This window comes from Ursus americanus, chromosome 24 (assembly GCF_024610735.1).
Source record: "Ursus americanus isolate L20-20 chromosome 24, mUrsAme1.1.p, whole genome shotgun sequence".
Lineage (NCBI taxonomy): Eukaryota > Metazoa > Chordata > Mammalia > Carnivora > Ursidae > Ursus > Ursus americanus.
Genome location: NC_142150.1, coordinates 19,587,730 through 19,607,942, shown reverse-complemented (window position 1 = coordinate 19,607,942; position 20,213 = coordinate 19,587,730). Strand labels below are relative to the sequence as shown.

Below are 20,213 nucleotides of genomic sequence, written 5' to 3'. Positions count from 1 at the left end.
ATGATGAAAAACTCATAATAACTTAAAATTCTGTTTCTTACGGAAATTTACAAAATTTACAAAAATGGAAAAAATAGTTCTTATCCTACAAACATAGAAAGAAAAGTAGTCACCACTCAGCTTCAACAATTTGTCAGGACACATATCCCTACTCCACACTAATGCTATATTATCAACTTAGAAAGATGTTTTTCATCTCACTGATTATTTCTTCTCTCCCATATGTTACCCTTCCTTTTAGGAATTTTTATTCATTATCTCTTTCTTCCATGGCTGTATTCCTTATTCTTATATTTTTCTTTCCTTTATCCTTTATTTCTTTAGTTTGGTTTAATTTCTAAGTTTGCTCCCTACTTTACAAATTCCACTTCCAACTTTTGTTGTGTCCTGCTCTCAGTGCAATTTTAAATTTGGTGATCATGTTTAAAATCCAATCTTTTTTATTCTCAAATTGTTTCATTTTTAAGCATGTCTATTTTGATCTCATAAATTGCAATTTATTCTTGGACCTTACTGGGAATAAGAATCGGAAAATTTTCTAAACTTTTCTCTTGTTTTTGAGACGAATTTATTTTAGAAGGAGCCATTTCTCTGATTCTTCTAGGTCAAGGGTGGGCAAACTACAGCTCCAAGGGGCCCGTTTTTGTAAATAAAATGTTATCGTAATACAGCCACACTTTCGTTTTCGTAGCATTTCCGGCCGCTTTTGCGGCATAGCCGTTACAGTAGCTGCTTTCCTGCTACAACGCAACACTCTCTTGTTGCCACAGACTTTATGGCTTGGAAAACTTAAGATTTTATTATTTGGGCGTTTATGGGAAAAGCTGACCCCTTTTTCTAGGTGGTTTCTTAGTTTTGAATTCCAGAATGTTTTCATAGATCCAGAGAGTTTTATTTGCATACCGGTAAGTACTGTGAACAAAGGGTTAGTACCAGAATCAAATGGGGGGGGGAGGGGAGGGACTTTTCAAATGTTTCCAGCGTTCAGCCCACATTAGAGCTACCGAATCGGAATTCTCTGTTGTGCCTCCTTTCTTCCTCACACTGCTCTGGCTCTGTTGTTCACACTGTCCTGAAGATGTCCTGACCGTTCTGCCTGTATGTCCAGCTCTGCGATTTGAACCTGGGGAGGGAGGGTGGGTGAGGGCTCCTGCCTGGAAAAAGTCTACTTGGAAGACTAACTCTTTTTCTCCATGCTTTTGCTGATTTCTCCTCTATGTTAACACAAACTGATAGGAATTAAAATGTTATTTTAAGCTCTTTTGGCTTGACATAAATAGCTACAATCGGTAACTGAAATAAACTTGAATTTTTAACCTTTAACTGGTTTTCTGTTCACAACATAAATTATATGCATATTAGGAAGTTCACATAGGGCAATGTCAGTTAAACATTATTATCTTGGGTCAAATTAGTTTACTATTTCATAACAAGAAAAGAAGACTTTCCAAAAATGAGTCTTAGACCCTGAGTAGGCCACAGAATGAACCACAGATTTGGAATTAGGATTAGTTCATGTGACTTTGGGAAAAGTATTTGAATTTTCTGGTCTTACCATCAGAATTATAGTTGAAATCGAGGATTTTCTTTCCTTGTGGCCCTAAAATTCTTTAATGGTACTCTTGAGCACTCTTAGAGTCCCTAACAGTAGTTATTTCCAGTGGGTCTCCACAGAGTAGCTTGCGGTGGTTCAGGGGGCTACTCACGAACAGGGTGGGGGGTGGGGAATAGAAGGGCAAAGGCATAAAGATGCAGAAATTAACTGAAAATTGGTACATTTTTTTCCCCCAGGACTGGTTCTGATCTCTTTTACTAGGTCTTGTGAAATTGTTCCTACCTGACTTTACAAGGATGTTTTAAGCCACATTTGGCTAGAACATGAATTTCTATGTTAGGTAAATTTTATGTGAAGAATTTTTTTCGGAAAATTACTTCAAGTTGGCCTTGTGCTTAATTTTTTATTTAACTCAGATCCATGTTTTGGATGCAGTTTCATACACTTGATTTGACTTACTGAACTCTATGAATAAAGGGGCCCAACAAGCATTTTAGTATATTTTATAGCAGTATATGTTTTAAGAGCTCTTTCATCCTTTTCCTACTTATGTGGAATTCCTACAAATGTCATGAAGTTTTACGGTGATTGAAATGAAGGAAGGCTGTGTCCTTGAAAAGTCCGTCAGCAGTCTTTAGGTATATAAATGGTATTACCTATTTATGACCGTCATATAAAAGTTTAAATAGCATTAGCATGAACTGAATAAAATAAGACGTTGAAAATATGTCTACATTAACAACTGAAGAGAATTGGAGTGAAAATTGAATAAATTATCTGGGTAACAGACTCATTGTTTCACTATAAGTTTGGGACAGAGCATTGGAAGAAGCTTGCTATTCAGGTGGGGTAATGGAAATGCCTTCTTTCAGAAAAAAAGTTTGAGTTTGAGTTGGTATATCCAGGGTTCCAAGAACAGAACTACTTTTTCCTGATTAATTTTTTTTTTTTCTGTCCTCTTAAGATGGTTTGTTTCTGCATGCACTTCCTTATCTCACAGTTTGAGTCAGGGAAAAATAGGTAGATGTCTTATCTGTATTCTACAATTAGTTCTGGAGGAAGAAGGCAGTCGGCAGAGATTAACGTTCCACAGCATCATTTAGCAAAAGTGGGGATTTTTTTTTAATCTCAATGTAAAAACTCAGTGAAGAATATCCCTATTTCATGCATCAAATGTATTCAACACAGATACAGCTTAAGTAAACCTTTGTTTTGAAGTTATGGATTAAATCTTTAACTACAGATAAAAGAAGAGGGGAGAAAGTGTGGAAGGCTCAGAGAAACTCATATACACCATTTCTTTTTTTTTTTTTTATTCAGAATTTTTATTTTATTTTATTTTTTTTAATGTTTTTTTTTATTAATAATGATTTTTTATTATATTATGTTAGTCACCATACAGTACATCCCCGGTTTTCGATGTAAGGCTCGATGATTCATTAGTTGTGTATAACACCCAGTGCACCATGCAATATGTGCCCTCCTTACTACCCATCACCGGTCTATCCCATTCCCCCACCCCCCTCCCCTCTGTAGCCCTCAGTTTGTTTCTCATAGTCCATAGTCTCTCGTGTTTCATTCCCCCTTCTGATTACCCCCCCTTTCTTTATCCCTTTCTTCCCCTACTGATCATTCTAGTTCTTATGTTCCATAGATGAGAGAAATCATATGATAGTTGTCTTTCTCTGCTTGACTTATTTCACTAAGCATTATCTCCTCCAGTGCCGTCCATGTTGTAGCAAATGTTGAGAACTCATTCTTTCTGATTGCTGAGTAATATTCCATTGTATATATGGACCACAACTTCTTAATCCAGTCATCTGTTGCAGGGCATCTCGGCTCCTTCCACGATTTAGCTATTGTGGACATTGCTGCTATGAACATTGGGGTGCATATGGCCCTTCTCTTCACTACGTCTGTATCTTTGGGGTAAACACCCAGTAGTGCAATGGCTGGATCATAGGGTAGCTCAATTTTTAACTTTTTAAGGGACCTCCACACGGTTTTCCAGAGTGGCTGTACCAACTTGCATTCCCACCAACAATGTAGGAGGGATCCCCTTTCTCCACATCCTCTCCAACAATTGTTGTTTCTTGCCTTGTCTATTTTTGCCATTCTAACTGGCGTAAGGTGGTATCTCAGTGTGGTTTTGATTTGAATTTCCTTGATGGCTAATGATTTTGAACATTTTTTCATGTGTCTGTTAGCCATTTGTATGTCTTCATTGGAAAAGTGTCTGTACTACAAAGCTGTGATCACAAAGACAGCATGGTACTGGCACAAAAACAGACACATAGACCAATGGAACAGAATAGAGAGCCCAGAAATGGACCCTCAGCTCTTTGGGCAACTAATATTTGATAAAGCAGGAAAAAATATACACCATTTCTGAGAAAATACTTGGCTTACGGAAGAGAGGAATAGTTTAGTATTTGAACCCCTAAGCAAAAGGTAACTCCCTTCTGGGTCAATTGACTGTCACTGTGAACATGAAGCTGATTAAATCCCTTGCTCCTCTCGTGTGTGTGTGTGTGTGTGTGTGTGTGTGTGTGTGTGTGTGTTTTAAAGATTTTACTTATTTATTTGACAGAGATAGAGACAGCCAGTGAGAGGGGGAACACAAGCAGGGGGAGTGGGAGAGGAAGAAGCAGGCTCATAGCAGAGGAGCCTGATGTGGGGCTCGATCCCATAACGCCGGGATCACGCCCTGAGCCAAAGGCAGATGCTTAACCACTGTGCCACCCAGGTGCCCCTCCTCTCTTGTGTTTTAAGCAGCTCTCGTTAGTGAATTATGACCATGAAGAGAAGAGATATGAGAAATGGTATCTTCAATTTAACAAGAATACCGTATCTAGTGAATTACCCATAAAATGGTCACATAATGGACTTTCAGGTCATACTTGAATTAAAGAGTCATCGTATCTAGAAGCTAGTCTACAAATATAAATCTATAACATTATGTCACATTATAATATCTAGTAGAATCAATTAATGGATACTATTTGGGTCATTGCAACACAGGATAGCTGTAATCTAATGGTAACATACAAAGTTCAATGTCTAGTTCTTAAGTTAAAGGTGTAAAAGTTCAGTTTTATATGTTCTCTCATGAAATTGATTTGACTAAAGAATTGAATCATATGAACCAAATCAATAAGTGATCATTAATATTCAATAAGAGGTTCATGTGGGGAGCTCCTGGGTGGCTCAGTAGGTTAAGGCATCTGTCTTCGGCTCAGGTCATGATCCCCGGGGTCCTGGATGGAGCCCTGCATTGGGCTCCCTGCTGGGCGGGGAGCCTGCTTCTCCCTCTTCCTCTGCCTGCAGCTCTGCCTACTTGTGCTTTCTCTCTTTCTCTGTCAAATAAATGAATAAAATCTTAAAAAAAAAAAAGAGGTTCATGTGGTTTAGTGTATTAGTCTACTGGTGAAGACAAAGTAGGATCAGAAGTTGTTATGGTAAATAAAGTTTCAGAAAAAAGGGATGATCTGAAGCTGTGATAAGAACAAGAGTAGTTATTACAACAGTAATTATTAGAAAGTGGTCCGCAAACTTTAGCATACTAATCACTAGGAATTTTTTGTTAGAAAACCTTTATAAAGTAGAGTGAGTTTCTGTTAGGAAGAATTCCGTGTATATGTAAGCCTGTTAAATATTATGGATGTTTGTCACTTGCTTTTCTATTTTGGTGTAAAATTTTCTCCTTGATCTTCTGTCACTTCTTTATAGTGATAATGATGTCATGTCACACTAACTAATATCATCACAGTTATACCAATAATATCACAGGAGATATTAATGAAGACTCAGAGTTATCAAGACGATGACAAACATTTCGAGTCATTCAACAAGATTAAATTATGGTTGATGAGTCCTGATATTAAGCACATTTTACTGTGCTTGAAAAATGGTTGTGCATTTATTAGTAACTCTTTATAAACAGAATATTGAAATAGGTAGATATTCCATATAGCAATCATACCAGAGAAAGAAAGAACAATAGGCAATCAACCATGAACTCCCATATTTGGGAGGCCTGCCTAATGGAAAATATCTTTCTATTTGTGGTGTTACTGTGGTTCAAATGTGGTCATCAGAGATATTGGTTAACATATATGATTAAAGATACTGGGTATTTGCTATGCATCCAGGGCTTTATGCTTATTACCTCAATTGACTCTCATAATCATCCGAAAAGGTAGGTGATGTTATTATCTATGCTTTAAAGATGACCAAATTGAGGCCCTCTTCCCTACTCTGGGTGATCTTATCTATTCCCCAGGATTAAATACTTTATACTGTTGATTCCCAGATTTGTATCTCCAGCCGAGATCCTTATCTGAGCTTCTGACTCATATTTCAGTTGCCTTCTTGATTTTTCATGTGGATGTCTCACAGATATCTTAAACTTAATTTTTGCAAAAACAGAATCATTGGTTGTAGGTGATGGTATTGGGTGTCTATTCAATTCTCTTTCCTCCTTTTTTCTTATTGTTAGAGTCTTGATTTTGTTGGGTCTTCTATATCCTCTGTACTATGTGGCTCAGGGTAAGATGACCCTGTTCCCAGCTCTAGTAGCTCTTAATTGATCTAAGCTTATCATGATTATCTCATTTCTCACATCAGTGATAGGTTTAAGATAGGCATGTGAGTTTGAGCCGATGAGAGATGTCTGCTGGCAGGATTTTTCTCCCTTCCAAGTAGTTACTAGACAATATGTCCTTCTACTTCGTCCTTATATTGTTGTCCCTGGATGTGATGCTCAGAACTGAAAGCTATCTTGCTACCACTGTGAGAATAAAGCAAACACCGGAGGAAAGCAAAACAAAGAGAACCACTGAAAAGTAAAGCAGAAGACTTAACAAATCATATCTGGAGTCCTCCTTCTCTTGACTTCCTTTTATCTGAGATTAACTTCCTGGTATCTGTTGAATGGCTCAATTGAAGTTGAAGTTTTTTATTATTATTATTTTTAAAAGATTTTATTTATTTATTTGACAGAGAGAAAGAGCCCAAGCAGGGGGAGTGGCAGAGGGAGAGGGAGAAGCAGGCTCCCCATTGAGTAGGGAGCCCGATGCAGGGCTTAATACAAGGACACTGGGATCATGACCACAGCTGAAGGGAGATGCTTAACCATCTGAGCCACCCAGGTGCCCCAAAGTTCTTTATTATTTGTAACCAAAGTTATCCTGATAAAAATTTTTACCCCTAAAGTGTTGACCTCCTTTCTTCTCCATTTCCCTAAATGGACACGTGACCTACCTAGTAGCTCAAGTGGAAACTCTGGGATTCTTTGTTTTACTTCCCCTCACCTACTTCATCAGTAAGTATTGCAACTCGGAGAAGTAAAAGAGAGGGAAAGAGTAGAATACTATTACTCTGAGGTTTCTATACTGATTAACTGGGAGAATAGTACAATGATAACAGCATGGCATAAGTAAAGGGGTCAGGAAGAGGATCTGGTTGAGAGGACAGAGAAGATAAATTTCATAAACTTACTGAATTTGTCTCATTGCTTTTCATTATGATTTGAATTACAAGTTAAAAAGAAAAACCCAGTATATTAGGGGAAAAAAGTAAGTCTTGGGGAGAATATGTTTAATTAATATGTTTAATTAGAAAATGCAAATTTTCTAATAGAAATAATTTGTAATTTTTTTCTTCTATGTAGTGTGTATAAAATAAAGTTAAATAAAAATCAATAAATCATAAGCTCAGAATAAACTTCTCCCACAGTATATGTAATACATGTATTACCTCTTGTGGTTGATTAATCCATCATCCCGATATTGACAACTAAAATTCAACAACTAATGGACATGTTACATTCTTATGTATTGTCAAAGCAAAAAGCCAGAGTGAAAACCCATATATCCAGCCCATTTTAGAGAGATTTCTTTTCTTTTTTTTTTAGAGAGATTTCTATCACAATTTGTGGCACTACCAACTATTACATGAAATTCTTTGAGCTATATGCAACTTTGACTTTAAATTTTAGTATATATCCACAAACATTTATTACATGTATATCATGGGCCAAGCACTGTGCTGAGGTTGCAGATACAAAGATGAATAAAATACAATCCCTTCCCACAAGCATGGAAACAAATAACTATAATGAAACGTGGTAAGTGCTGTAGCTGTAACAAGTTATAAGCACTTGTTTTCACTATAGCCTTTACTACCATAGGCTGTAGAAACCTGTTCATTTACTCTGTGCATATAACATTATTCTCTGATGCAGATATTATCTCCTGTTATTCTCCCAGGGAGTCATTGTGCTTATTCATGACAAATTCCAAGTAGCTCCAGGCCTATTAATATAAGATATGAAAACTCTGATTATAGAGAACCTAGTTTGGGAGACATGTAAATATGCTCACTCCCTTTGCTACATCAAGTAAAAATGACATACGTTCACTCTCTGACAATTATGGTTAGGGTCAGGGTTGGATTAGAGGCTTTAATCTATGTCAGGTGTAAAAATTATTCTACATTATAATAGATTCACATTCTATTCATAAAAAAGAACACAGATTTTGTAGTGAGGAAAGCTTTTTCTTTTCATAACATGTAAAGTTATATGAGATTGAATGAGAGGAGGAAATGAAGACCAAGAGCTAAAAGGCAAAAATGGGGGGTGCCTGGGTGGCTTAGTTGGTTAGGTGGCTGACTCTTGATTTTGGCTCCAGTCATGATCTCAGGGTCCACGAGATGGAGCCCTGTGTCGGATTCTGTGCTGGGCTCTGTCCTGGGTGTGGAGCCTGCTTAGGATTCTCTCTCTCCCTCTCCTCTGCTCCTCTCCCCCAACGCCCCTTCCGGTTCACATTCTCACGGAAAAAAAAAGATAAAAATAAATAAAATAAAAGACCAAAATGGAAGAGTGTGGGAGAAAGAGAAAGATCTTAACCACCAGCTGGGCTTGGATTTAGATGCTAGATGGTCACCTGAAATACAGCTCACTCATTCATTAGTTCATTCACTCAATATTTATTGAGTTCTTAGAAACAATAGTCATGATAATAATAGTAGTTATAATAAAAATAACAATAATAACAATAACTGTCAGCCCTTATTGAATGCTTACTATTTGCCAGAAATGGTATGATGCACTTTATGCACCTTCTCTATCATATTTACACCTTAGGGGTAGGTCGTCATCGTCGTCTTCTTCTTCTTCTTCTTCTTCTTCTTCTTCTTCTTCTTCTCCTTCCTCTTCTTCTTCTTCTTTTTAAGATTTATTTATTTATTTTAGAGAAAGAGAGAGCACATGAGCAGGAGGGGCAGAGAGAGCGGGAGAGAGAATCTTAAGCAGACTCCATGCTGAGCACAGAGTCCAATGTGGGGCTCGATCTTGTGACCCTGAGATCACAACCTGAGTTGAAACCAAGAGCTGGGCACTTAACCGACTGTGCCACTAAGGTACCCCAGTAGGTATTACCCTTATTCCCATTTTACTGACGTGGATTTTGAGGCACAGAGAGATCGAGGGCCTTGCCCAAGGTCATAAGTAGTAAATGGCAGAGTCAGGATTTGTATCAAGCCATTTGCTCTTAACCACTATGTATGTGCCATTCACTGTGCTAGCCTTTAAGATATTTAAAAGTAAATAGGATCAGAGTCCCTGTCCTCAAGGAGTCTGTTAGGAGAAAGAAAGTGCAAATAATTGCAATGAGGTGTGATAAATACTATAACAAAGATATGTAGAACGCAGTGATTGTACCAAGGAGGGAATGGGATTAATTTTTGCTTAGATGGGAGTGGAGGGTTGATGAAATTTCAAAGAGGAGATATGTGAGCTAAGATTTAAAGAATAAAGTGTTTTTAGGCAGGCAGAGTGATTGAAAAGGTACAGGGATCAGCATGTGAACAGACTAAGAGAACTTCATGATAGGGTGAGGTAGTGGGGGGGGGGCGGTGTGAGGAGGAAGACTACAAGGATATGCCAAGCAAATGGCTGAACTATGTGGAATTCTTGGAGGAACCAGAAGAGTGGTCATTTCATGGCTTCTCCTACTGTGTGTAAAAGAAAATTTCTACTACAGCTTAAAGCAAGTCTACATAGTTGTAACTTGAAATAATAAAGCTTTAGAATTTATCAAGTTTTCTTAAATACTTTGACAATTGAAAAAATAATTTCATGAATTTAAATGTTGAATTACATTGTGCTAAAGTTTTCTCTGATCCTTCTCAGAATTCAAAGATATATTTACAGCCTTAATCTTTGTACCAGTTGCTGGATTCTGTCTTTTACACTTGAGTTCTCTTACATTTTTGTGCATTGAAATCTATTTTTTATAGGTTATGAAGGATTTGAATGTACTGATGTACCATGAAGTTTTTTAAGAAAATCCAGCTATTTCAGAATTATTATTTCAAAATTTTCACTACTACAAATAGCTCAGCTCTAAACACCTTTGTAAAAATTGTTATTCTTTCTTCTCCTGTCTCTAGTTGATTATTCCCCTTGGAATATTATCTCCAAAGTGGGAAGTGGGTGAAAAGATACACTTAGTATTATTGTTCCTGTTAACATAATGATGAGGTTATTTTTCAGTGATTAACTAAACTCTTAAAATAAGCACTTCAGTTGAAACCAGGGTATTTTCCATTGAACTAGACATAACTATAATGAATAGTTAATAAAAGAGATATAACAAAAAAATTCTAAAACTTATTTTAAATCTCTCTTCTAGGAACAAGTTGTATTTTATACTTACCAGGCATTGGAAAATTTGCGTAGAATTAGAAGGGGATCAGAGGATATTAAGTTAAACTCCTTAACCTCTCTACACCTTTGCTGCCAAATGTGCAAAAAGTATAATACTATAATAATATCATATATAATATGATAATAGGGTTGTTGTGGATAATAAAAGGAGATGATATATGTAAAACACTTAGCTCATTATCTGACACACAATGAATTATCAGCAAATATTAGTCATTGTTAGAGTATAGCTGTTATAGTTAGCATACATCAAATTCAAAGGTTATATTCATTGGCATTTATATGCCAGGCATTGTGCTAGAATTTTGTATGCAAAATTGAACAAAAGTAGTTCCTATTTTCGTGGAGCTTATGTTCTAGAATATAGACAATAAACAGATATACTATGTTAGATGGCGATTGTGCTACATGGAACAAAGTAAGGCAGGGGTTGAGTATATTGTATGGGTGCTACTTCTTTTATAGAATATTTGGGAAAGTTCTGCTAATATGGTGACATCTGGACAAAGACCTGAAGGAAGGGAGTCAGGAAAAAGAGTTTCAAACAGATTTGTATTTGGATATATGGTTAAATTTTTGAGGATGAAGATAATTTCTTTCAGATTTTGACAGCGCAGCAAAAACTATGCAGGAGGCCTGAAATATATTCCATTCTGTGTTAGGTGCTGGAGTAGCTGGAATCATCAATATGTTTGTTTATTTATTTTGATCATCAGTATGTTTAGAGCCATAGTTTTTCTCTTAATTCGTTAAAAAAAATCAACATTTAATTTTTGAACACTAACACTTTCACATCATTCAACATAAAAAACTATAAAAAGGAGTTCAGTGAGGTCTTCTAGTCTTTCCTGTCCGGCTCCACACAGTTCCCATTGCTCCCAAAAGGTAACACATTAGATTTTTCTTTAGTCTTACAAAGATTAAAAAAAAAAAAAAAATACGGATAGATAAGCCAATACATATTTTGCTTAAAGTAAACAAAGAAAAACCCCGAACAAGCAGAGAAACTTTCCATAAGCTTTTTTTTTGTTTTTTGTTTTTTTAATCAATCACATTTTGCCCCAGGTGCGCCTACGACCAGCTTCTGGCCTGGAAACCGGAAGTTCTCCAGGGTGGGGAAAGGTGAACCGGAAGCTGTGGGAGTGAGAGGTCGTCGGCTGACGTGACTCAGAGCGGTTTTTAGCCTGCGCTTTTCAGAAGCGGTTCTCATCTTTTCAACCAGCGCCCATTTAAGGGTTTAACCTGCATTTCTGGCCGCCCGACCCATCCTTCTTCTCTCTGGCCGCCCAGGGGTTGACTTCGCCGGGAGTCTCCTGACTTGGGTTGGTGGTGTCTAGAATCTTCCACCCACCCGACCAGGGAGAAGCCTTCACCCTTGGACCTCGCCGTCTTCGCTTGGGCTTCTCATGGCTTTTCCTGAATCGGTATCAAGGCTGCCGGTTAGTAATGTGAGTCTTGTCTGTTCACTACAGAGATGCGCGGGAGCCTCCAATACGTGTGTTTTAGGTTTTGTTTGTTTTTAAACCTCATTTTTGTATTATGAATAAATGTAATAATGGTCGTCATTCTGTGAAAAATTTCAAACAAGTCTGGTGCTTAAAGTTTGCAACATTTTGAACTGTTACTAGTGAATCTCGACGTTCTTTGGTGGGCGTCACTTTGCAGAATGTTTGAAGCATGGTGCAAAATTCGGCCGCAGTTAGCAGTTGCGGAAGTGTGCAAATCCCTGAGGAAAATGTCTCCAGTTTTCTTTATTCTTATAGTAATGTTATTCCTTCTGAAGTGCCTTGCACAAGCAAACTGAATTTCCCTGGGAATAAAATGACTGGCCTGCCAATCCCGATAATGCTGAATTATAGATTTACATTATTCCTGTCATTGTTTTATCTACCACTTACCTTTGCTTTTGGAAATAATCAGTGACAACACTAAAGGCATTTATGGGAACCTTTAAAATCAGTACACTAATTTAGAAAGAGAATGTGAAGGTTCCATTAAGACTCTTCCACTTAGACTAATGAGATGCTTTTACTTTTGGTTATTTGCTGTTTTGCCTTAGTTGTGATAAATGCCTGTGGCTGCTTTGTTTTGTACCTTGAAGGAAAAACCCTTATGAGATAGTCCAACCTGAAAATCAGCAAATATTATGTGGGTGGAATTTATTTTACAGTCTTTCACAGTTGTCTTTTCCAGCCATTTCTTCAGCCAGTTTTTGTGTTCAAACCCTCCTTGGTTTCAGGGTTGACTTGAAGTAGTTCTTGAATTCCTTATTTTTTTTCTTTTTAAAGGATTTATGTATTTGAGAGAGAGAGAGCGCGAGTGCGAGAGGGGGGTGGGGCAGAGGGAGAGAATTTCAAGCCGACTCCACACTGAGGCAGAGCCCCTACCAGGGCTTGATCCCAGGACCCTGAGATCATGACTGGAGCTGAAATCAGGAGTCGGGTGCTCAACTGACTGAGCCACCTAGGTGCCCCAGTAGTTCTTGAATTCTTGACGTATATTCCCCACTCGATGATTTATCAAGTGTGCTAATGTAAGTTGAGAGAGTATTTTAATTTTTATACTGCTTCATACCATAGTATCAGGAAGGAACCTGGTTATCAGTTTTTATATCATAGTGCCCACTGGGTGGCAGCATAGCGTTTTAAGTTTCTTCAGCGTTGACTGGATTTCCTAACTACTGGTGCTCTAATAGTGTTTTTCTGATAGTAATAGACCTCTTTCATATGTTGAAAGTTTATTACATGCCAGGCACTGGACTAAATGCTTTATGAGCATTATCTTATTTAAAACGAAAAAAAAAAATCCCATGTCAGTGACCTAAGGATTCTCATGTCTCTTTATACCATACGAGGAAGCTGTGGGAAAGAGACTAAATAATAATGCAAGGCTGATAACCACACAACCTGTAAGTAGTAGGGACAGAATTGACACACAGGTGCTTCACTACTACTTCATGTAAATCAAATTAAGGTTATTGTTAAGTTTCACCAAATAGTGTAGAACTTGGAGTTAAGACATGAGAAATCTGTGGATATTATGAAAGAGGTAAGAATTGAATATCAGTTTTATATAATGTGCTTCAAGACTGTTGAGGGTGCATGGTTTCCAACAAGAAGTATTTCCTAAATTGTGCTCCGAGGAACACTAGTCCTGTGAGATGCTTCAGTAAGAAATTTCCTGTGGCCAGAAATACTCTCGGAGATTTATTAAAGGCTTTCCAAAGTCCTGTAATAAAGGAATCTGTCTAACCCAACTCACAGCATTTTTGGAACTCATAGCATTCTCAAACTTTCTGATTATAGCCTATATTAAGAAATACATTTTACATGCAGGCCAGTATAAATGTGTATATACACCTGAAATACTGAATAAGACAGACAAAACGATTACTTACCTTTAGTATGAGCAATTTATTTTTTTTCTATTTTATTTTTTTCTAGTCTATTTTTAAATGATAAATATCTTTGTTGAAGATAATATTCTTCTGTCAGTCCTGGTAATACATTTCATGTTGGGAAATTACCTTTATAATCAATTCAAGCCACTAGCCTAGTAAGAACATAGAACAATTTCATGTGCCAATTGTTAGAATTTCCCAAAATACATTCTTTGGTACACATGTTCCCCAGAATATTGAATGTTGAATTATCGAAAAAAAAAAGTGTTCCATGGTTAAGACAACTTTGGAAATTGAGGTTTAACAGGTTCTAACTATTGCTAACTGTTAATTTCTAACATGAGGAGGTAGTATGCAGCATTTCCCAGATTTATTTGACAGTGGAACCTATTTTTAGAGATGTGTTTTGTGGACCTCTTGCCCTCTACTTTGGAAAATGATCATGTAGATAATTAAGGGAAAATGTCTGTTGTATGTATTTTGGGTGAGAATTTTTACTGTAAATTATTCATGTAATTTTCATCATTTATTTCTTCTGTTTACTAATAGGGGCGTGACAGAAGTATGTCAGGAAGCTGTTCAGCTTTCTTAGTTTTCTTATGACCCATGGAAACTTTCTCTTAATAATAAGAAAAGCCTTTATGAAAATCTCTGGCACTGGGGGCGCCTGGGTGGCACAGTGGTTAAGCGTCTGTCTTCGGCTCAGGGCGTGATCCTGGCGTTATGGGATCAAGCCCCACATCAGGCTCCACCGCTATGAGCCTGCTTCTTCCTCTCCCACTCCCCCTGCTTGTGTTCCCTCTCTTGCTGGCTGTCTCTATCTCTGTCGAATAAATAAATTAAAAAAATCTTTAAAAAAAAAATCTCTGGCACTGATTCATATAAACTAAAACTTTATTTTCAGTTTAAATTCAATAAGCAATAAATTTCTAGCTATGTTAGAATCCCTCTTATTAGAATATTTTGGAAATTTACTCTTGTTTTTTCATATTTGAAAAAATTTGGAGTTTAGTATAATTAAAGATTTTAAGTGGTTAAGAATATTTAAAGGATTTTCTTACATTTTACGTATAGGTGACCAAAATTAGTGTTTGTGTATTTGATACAAAAATCTCTTGTATTGCTTTAGATTAGTTGAATTTACAGTACTTTTATTTTTCAAAAAATTTTTAAAAAGATTTTATTTATTAGAGAGAGAGCATGAGGTGGGGGGGGGAGGGAGAAGAAGAACCTCGGTAATTTTTGTATCTTGGCCCTTTCACTTTATTCTTCATTTTGCTTTCTAAGAAAGAAAGAAATGCTATCCCTTCCCCCACCCAACCAAGGCTAATCATTCATCAGTGTATTTCCCCTCTACTCAATACTCAACTCTTAGACGTCACTTCTTCAGTTATCCCCTCTCTCCTCATTTAATTCCTTGGTCTTTACTGACTTCTTTCTGTAAAATGTATGTTCCAATTTCTCTCTTTCCCCTACCTTTCCTTGATTACTTATGACTCTCCTATATCTCGCTTCCCACCTCAGTTTGTGAAAACTGCTCAATGACTTCCTACTTTCTAAATCAGTTTGTGTAAGAATTACCCTCCTATCCTTCAGCCAGATTTGATTTTCCTTTGCTCAGGGTCTGTCTCAAAATCCTTTTTTGAGAGTTGTTTCTTGATTTCCTCAATAGCCTGAAATTTCTTCTCCATAGATAAATCAGAGTTTTACTGCTAGAAGAATTGTTAGACATCATGTTCTCCAATTTTTGTTATACTTATAACTATTTTGGTAATGACACATATTTATAAATTAAATAAAAATTTAAACAGTTTAGCATCTTTATCTTATAGGTGAAGTAATTGAGGCTTGGACGTTATGTGCTTTGAATTCTTTGAACACTTAGAGCACACCTCTTTTTCTACTATGTCTTATATCATTCCTACTATTATCATGTCTGGGCTTACATTTATTTGAATGAATGCTTTATCTACCTTTCTAGACTTTGAAGATAAAGACCATTCACTCAAATTTGTATCATTTGCAGTTTCTTAAACAGATGTGTTAAATTATATCAGTCTTGGTTCTTTATTGTCTCTAGATAATAAGTCTAATTAAAAAAAATCCATCTGTGGACATTTTCCATTTTCCTCCATTACACAATTATTCTTCCGTAGGTTTTTCTAGGGTTGTGATATATTTCTTTTAAAGTTTATCACAGTTACAGGGCACACTGGTTGTATATCCTACGTTATTTGACTCATGGTTTCCAAATATTATCCTCCTCACCTTTTTCAAAGGTAGGAGTTATCTAGTCAATTCATTGCAACATGCAATGCAACAAATGTTGAATGCCTGACTTTTGTATATTATTGTATTAGTCAATGTGAGGATACAGAAATGAGAGAGACTTGGCCACTAGTCAAGGAACTTACGATACAATGGCTAATGTAACCATTGCTAATATAAGATAGAGTAGGAGTGCAAATGTACTCAGTTCCTATTTGGCACTATCCTATATGTAAAAGACCCTTTGGTCCTTCACTTTTAGAGGAGATACACTCTCGGAAATGTAGTATTTATAATACTATTGTATAATAAAGCATCTTGATGGAGTTAAGGTGGTTTCCCATTGAGTGTTCCCAATCCAAGATCAGATCATTAAATAATGTTTGTATATTTTTAGATCATGTTATGGCATTTTTTTTCTCAATCTTTTCCAGTCTACACACACACCAGCATGTGTATAATTGATGAATACAGTTTTTCACACATTCACTTTTTGGTGACAAATGTCATCCATATTTTACATTTAAATATTAATAATTATTTATGAAGGAGATAGGCTTATGAGACTGATTTAGCATTCAGTTCAAGTCAAAAGAGTGTTCCTAAGAATAAAAGGCAATATGATGAAACCAATTTAAGTGCTATTTAAGGAAGGAAAGGAAACTTGGAAGTTCTAGCTCTTTAACAAAGAATTTGGGGGGGGGATTCTTTCTGTTTTAGTTACTGAAAAATCAAATTGTTTTTTATATTTGTAAAGCTGTAGTTGATGATTTTGCTTATACTCTTGAATGTTTTAGCTAATGTCAAATCCTACCAATTGTTATTATGTGAAATGATAGTGTGAAATTGATGCTGTTATAGTATAACAATAAGGACGTGACTCATGTATTTTATGTACACATGCATTCAACTGTAGTGACAAATAGCTTCATGCTGTGTGATTAAATGCATATTAGCGCTTGCCCTAGGCATTTGATTATTACCATCTTTACTTCATTACATTACCACACTGTATGGCCATATAATTTATAAGATAATACACACATCACTTTGTTGCTGATAGGAATTATTCTGTTTTATGGATGGTGTCCTTTAATTTTGCCTTTCATGGATTATAAAATTGGTTAATATCTGCTGAAGTGAATCACTGGAGAAGCAAATAAAGATGTTGGCCTCAGGTCACAGTGTCATTTGTGATACTGGCAAAATCTTACAGGCTCATTTATCCCTGTACATGATTGATAACAGCATGGGTTAAATGGAGAAAGCTTTGCTTCTATTAAAGGATCATCATGAATGAAGACCTCCCACTTAAAAGTCAGGCATGATGAGAAGACAAGAGACTATCTACAGGTCAAATTAAATAACTTAAATAATTTAAGTAGAATGACAGTGTAATTTGTCCATTTTGTGTTATTACCCTGACCCCTATCAGGATTATAGGCTAACTTCCTTTCCCCTGTAGAGTATTTAAGATGTAATTTTTAATAAATACTTTCAAAGATATAAAAGCCTTTAGAATGCCTAAATTGTGGTAAAATATAGATTTTTATTATGTAGTTTTGAAAAAAGCTCTTTTTAAAAGAATGACAATACTTGCAAAATATAAAATCAGTAATGGGGTGAATGCTGAGGTAATGTTATAAACATTTTATATTGGCTTTATTTTTAAGACTTTTTAATAATGAAATATTATAAATATATTTATTATGTTATAAGCATATTATTATAAATATTTACAAATATAAAAATAAACTTATTATAAGTTACTATAATTAAATGAACTATTTCTAAGAGTTTGTTATTAACGCTTTGGTGCCAAATGTTAAAAATGAAGATATAGTCAGCATCTTTTAATGACTTCTTTCCTATATGGAATCATTATTTGAGTTTATTCAAATTGAGTTTCAAAATAGGGAAAAGCACATGCATTTTTGGAGATTGCTATAATAAAATCAGTTTTGAAATGTGAGAGTATTTTGATCTGTAGAGTGAAAAGTAAATGAAACCTCAAATTAAATATTTTGTATATCCTTTAAATGATCAAAAAGGCATGTTTTGTCCATACTAGCATCCTCATTTCTTGTTCACTAGTTGCTGAACCCCTATTTGCCAGGACTTTAATACATTACCTCCTTTAACCCTCACACCCTGTAATGTAAGTATCGTTATCACTGTTGTATAAATGAGGAAACGGAAACGCAAAGAGGTCACACAGCTAGTAAGAGAAGGCAGAATTTGAATCCACATCTGTTGTGGAGTCTTACAGGAATTGATAAAAATGCATATGTCTTTTTCAAAAGCACACAATAAAAATCTATATTTTAGCACAAAATTTCAAAACTCTTGTTCCTCACATTTTCAAGCTGTTTTTAATAGTATTGTAAAACTGTTTTGGGGGGGGGTCCTGGGTGGCACAGTCAGTTAAGCATCCAACTCTTGGTTTCGGCTCAGGTCATGATCTCAGGGTCGTGAGACTGAGCCCTCTGTCAGGTTCCACACTCAACACAGAGTCGGCTTGGGATTCTTTCTGTCCCTCTGCCCCTCCCACTCCTGCTTTCTCTCTCTCTCTCTAAAATAAGTAAATCTTTAAAAAACAAAACAAAACTATTTTTAGACTCTGGCTGACAGTATGAAATACATTTCACATTGTGATCCAGTACACATGCATGAATTTACATTTATATATAATTAATATGAAAGCTTAATGAAACTTACTACATGTGAAGATTGCCAATAAAGTCTAATCTAGGGGCGCCTGGGTGGCTCAGTTGGTCTTGGTTTCGGCTCAGGTCACGATCTCAGGGGTTGTGGAACTGAGCCCACTCAGTGCTTAGCGGGGAGTCTGTTTGAAGAATCTCTCCCACTGCCCCTCCCCCCACTCATTCTCTTTTGTGCAATCTCTCTCTAAAATAAATTTTTTAAAAAAGTCTAATCCTGTTCTTTTCTCTTCTCTTTTATAAAAATGCTGCTTGCAACTAAACTGAATTCATATATCTCTCTGAGGGTTCTCAACTGAAATATTCTGTAACAACTTAAAACATGATAAATTTATTTCCTCCATTATATATGCTCTTTACAGAAAGCAGAATGGAGAAAATATCACTTGTGCTTTGATCACTGAAAGATAACTACAGTTTTCATATGTATTCCCTTTCAGTGTTTTTTTTGATGACATTTATATGGGTATGGTTTTAATCATGATGTTTATGTAATTTTGAATCCCGTTTTTTAAAAAGGATTTTATTTATTTATTTATTGAGACAGAGAATACAGAGAGAGCATGAGCAGGGGGAGAGGCAGAAGAAGAGGGAGAAGGAGACTCCCAGCTGAGCTAGGAGCACAATGTGGGGCTTGATGCCAGGACACTGGGATCATGACCCAAGCCGAAGGCAGATGCTTAACCATCTGAGCCACCCAGGTGCCCCCCGCATATTTCTTTTTTAAGTAGGCTCCATGCTGGGCGTGGAGCCCAAAGTGGGGCTTGCACTCACAACCATGAGATCAAAACCTGAGCTGAGATCAAGAGTCAGACCCTAAACTGATGGAGCCACCCAGGTGCCCCTTGAATCTTAAAAAAATTTAGTATGTACTTCATCAGTGGTGTGTATATAATTAAAATTTTTTACAAGTTTTGTTCAAAAAACCCAATAATTTACACTGCCATTTCTTCTTCTCCAGAGCAACTACTTTTAAACTCTTTTAGCTTATTCTCTAGCCATTTACTTCCACATGTCTAAATAATATACTTACCATTGCTACTTCTTGATTTTCCGGTTTTAGGCATTACCTAATGACTATACATGATTCAAGGTGAAGATTTAACTTTCTTTCATCCTGTGCCCTAATCTCTCTCCCTTCACATACTATCCAACTATCCATGTTATGATAGTTATGTCATAATCTCAACTATATCAGTATTTAGAGTTATATTATTGTGACTGAATAAATGCTATTCATAACTGAACCATTGTAGTATGCTATGATTATTTTTCCTTTCCTGTACAACATCCCCCAACCATTGTCTTGTTTCCTCCATTGCTTGCTTTTTGATTTGTTCATTACTAATTCAACCCCAGACTTTTCTCATTTATATAAAACTCTTATTAGTGATTTAAAAACAGTTGGTAATCTGTTCATTTCATCCTACTGAGTAGCTTCCTACCAGAGCCTACTAAAGCACACCCGTCTAGACTGCTTGCCCCACAAGCTCCCTTCACCATTGCAGGACTTTGTTTCCTCTCTCTCTCGCTTAACGC

General features: G+C 36.3%; 1 protein-coding gene across 3 annotated transcripts in view; it reads left to right on the top strand.

Annotated features, from left to right (window-relative positions):
- The first annotated feature begins 734 nt into the window (after positions 1-734).
- CCDC73 (coiled-coil domain containing 73) overlaps positions 735-20,213 on the top strand; it is a 156,012-nt gene continuing 136,533 nt past the window's right edge. For 2 of the 3 annotated variants that reach the window (XM_087854732.1, XM_045808554.2), the window contains exons 1-2: positions 735-905; positions 11,352-11,734. In XM_087854732.1, coding sequence (XP_087710858.1) covers positions 11,693-11,734 — 42 coding nt within the window. In that variant the 5' untranslated portion in view covers positions 735-905; positions 11,352-11,692. The remainder of the gene's footprint in view (positions 906-11,351; positions 11,735-20,213) is intronic. The other variant, XM_087854731.1, reaches the window with a different exon arrangement.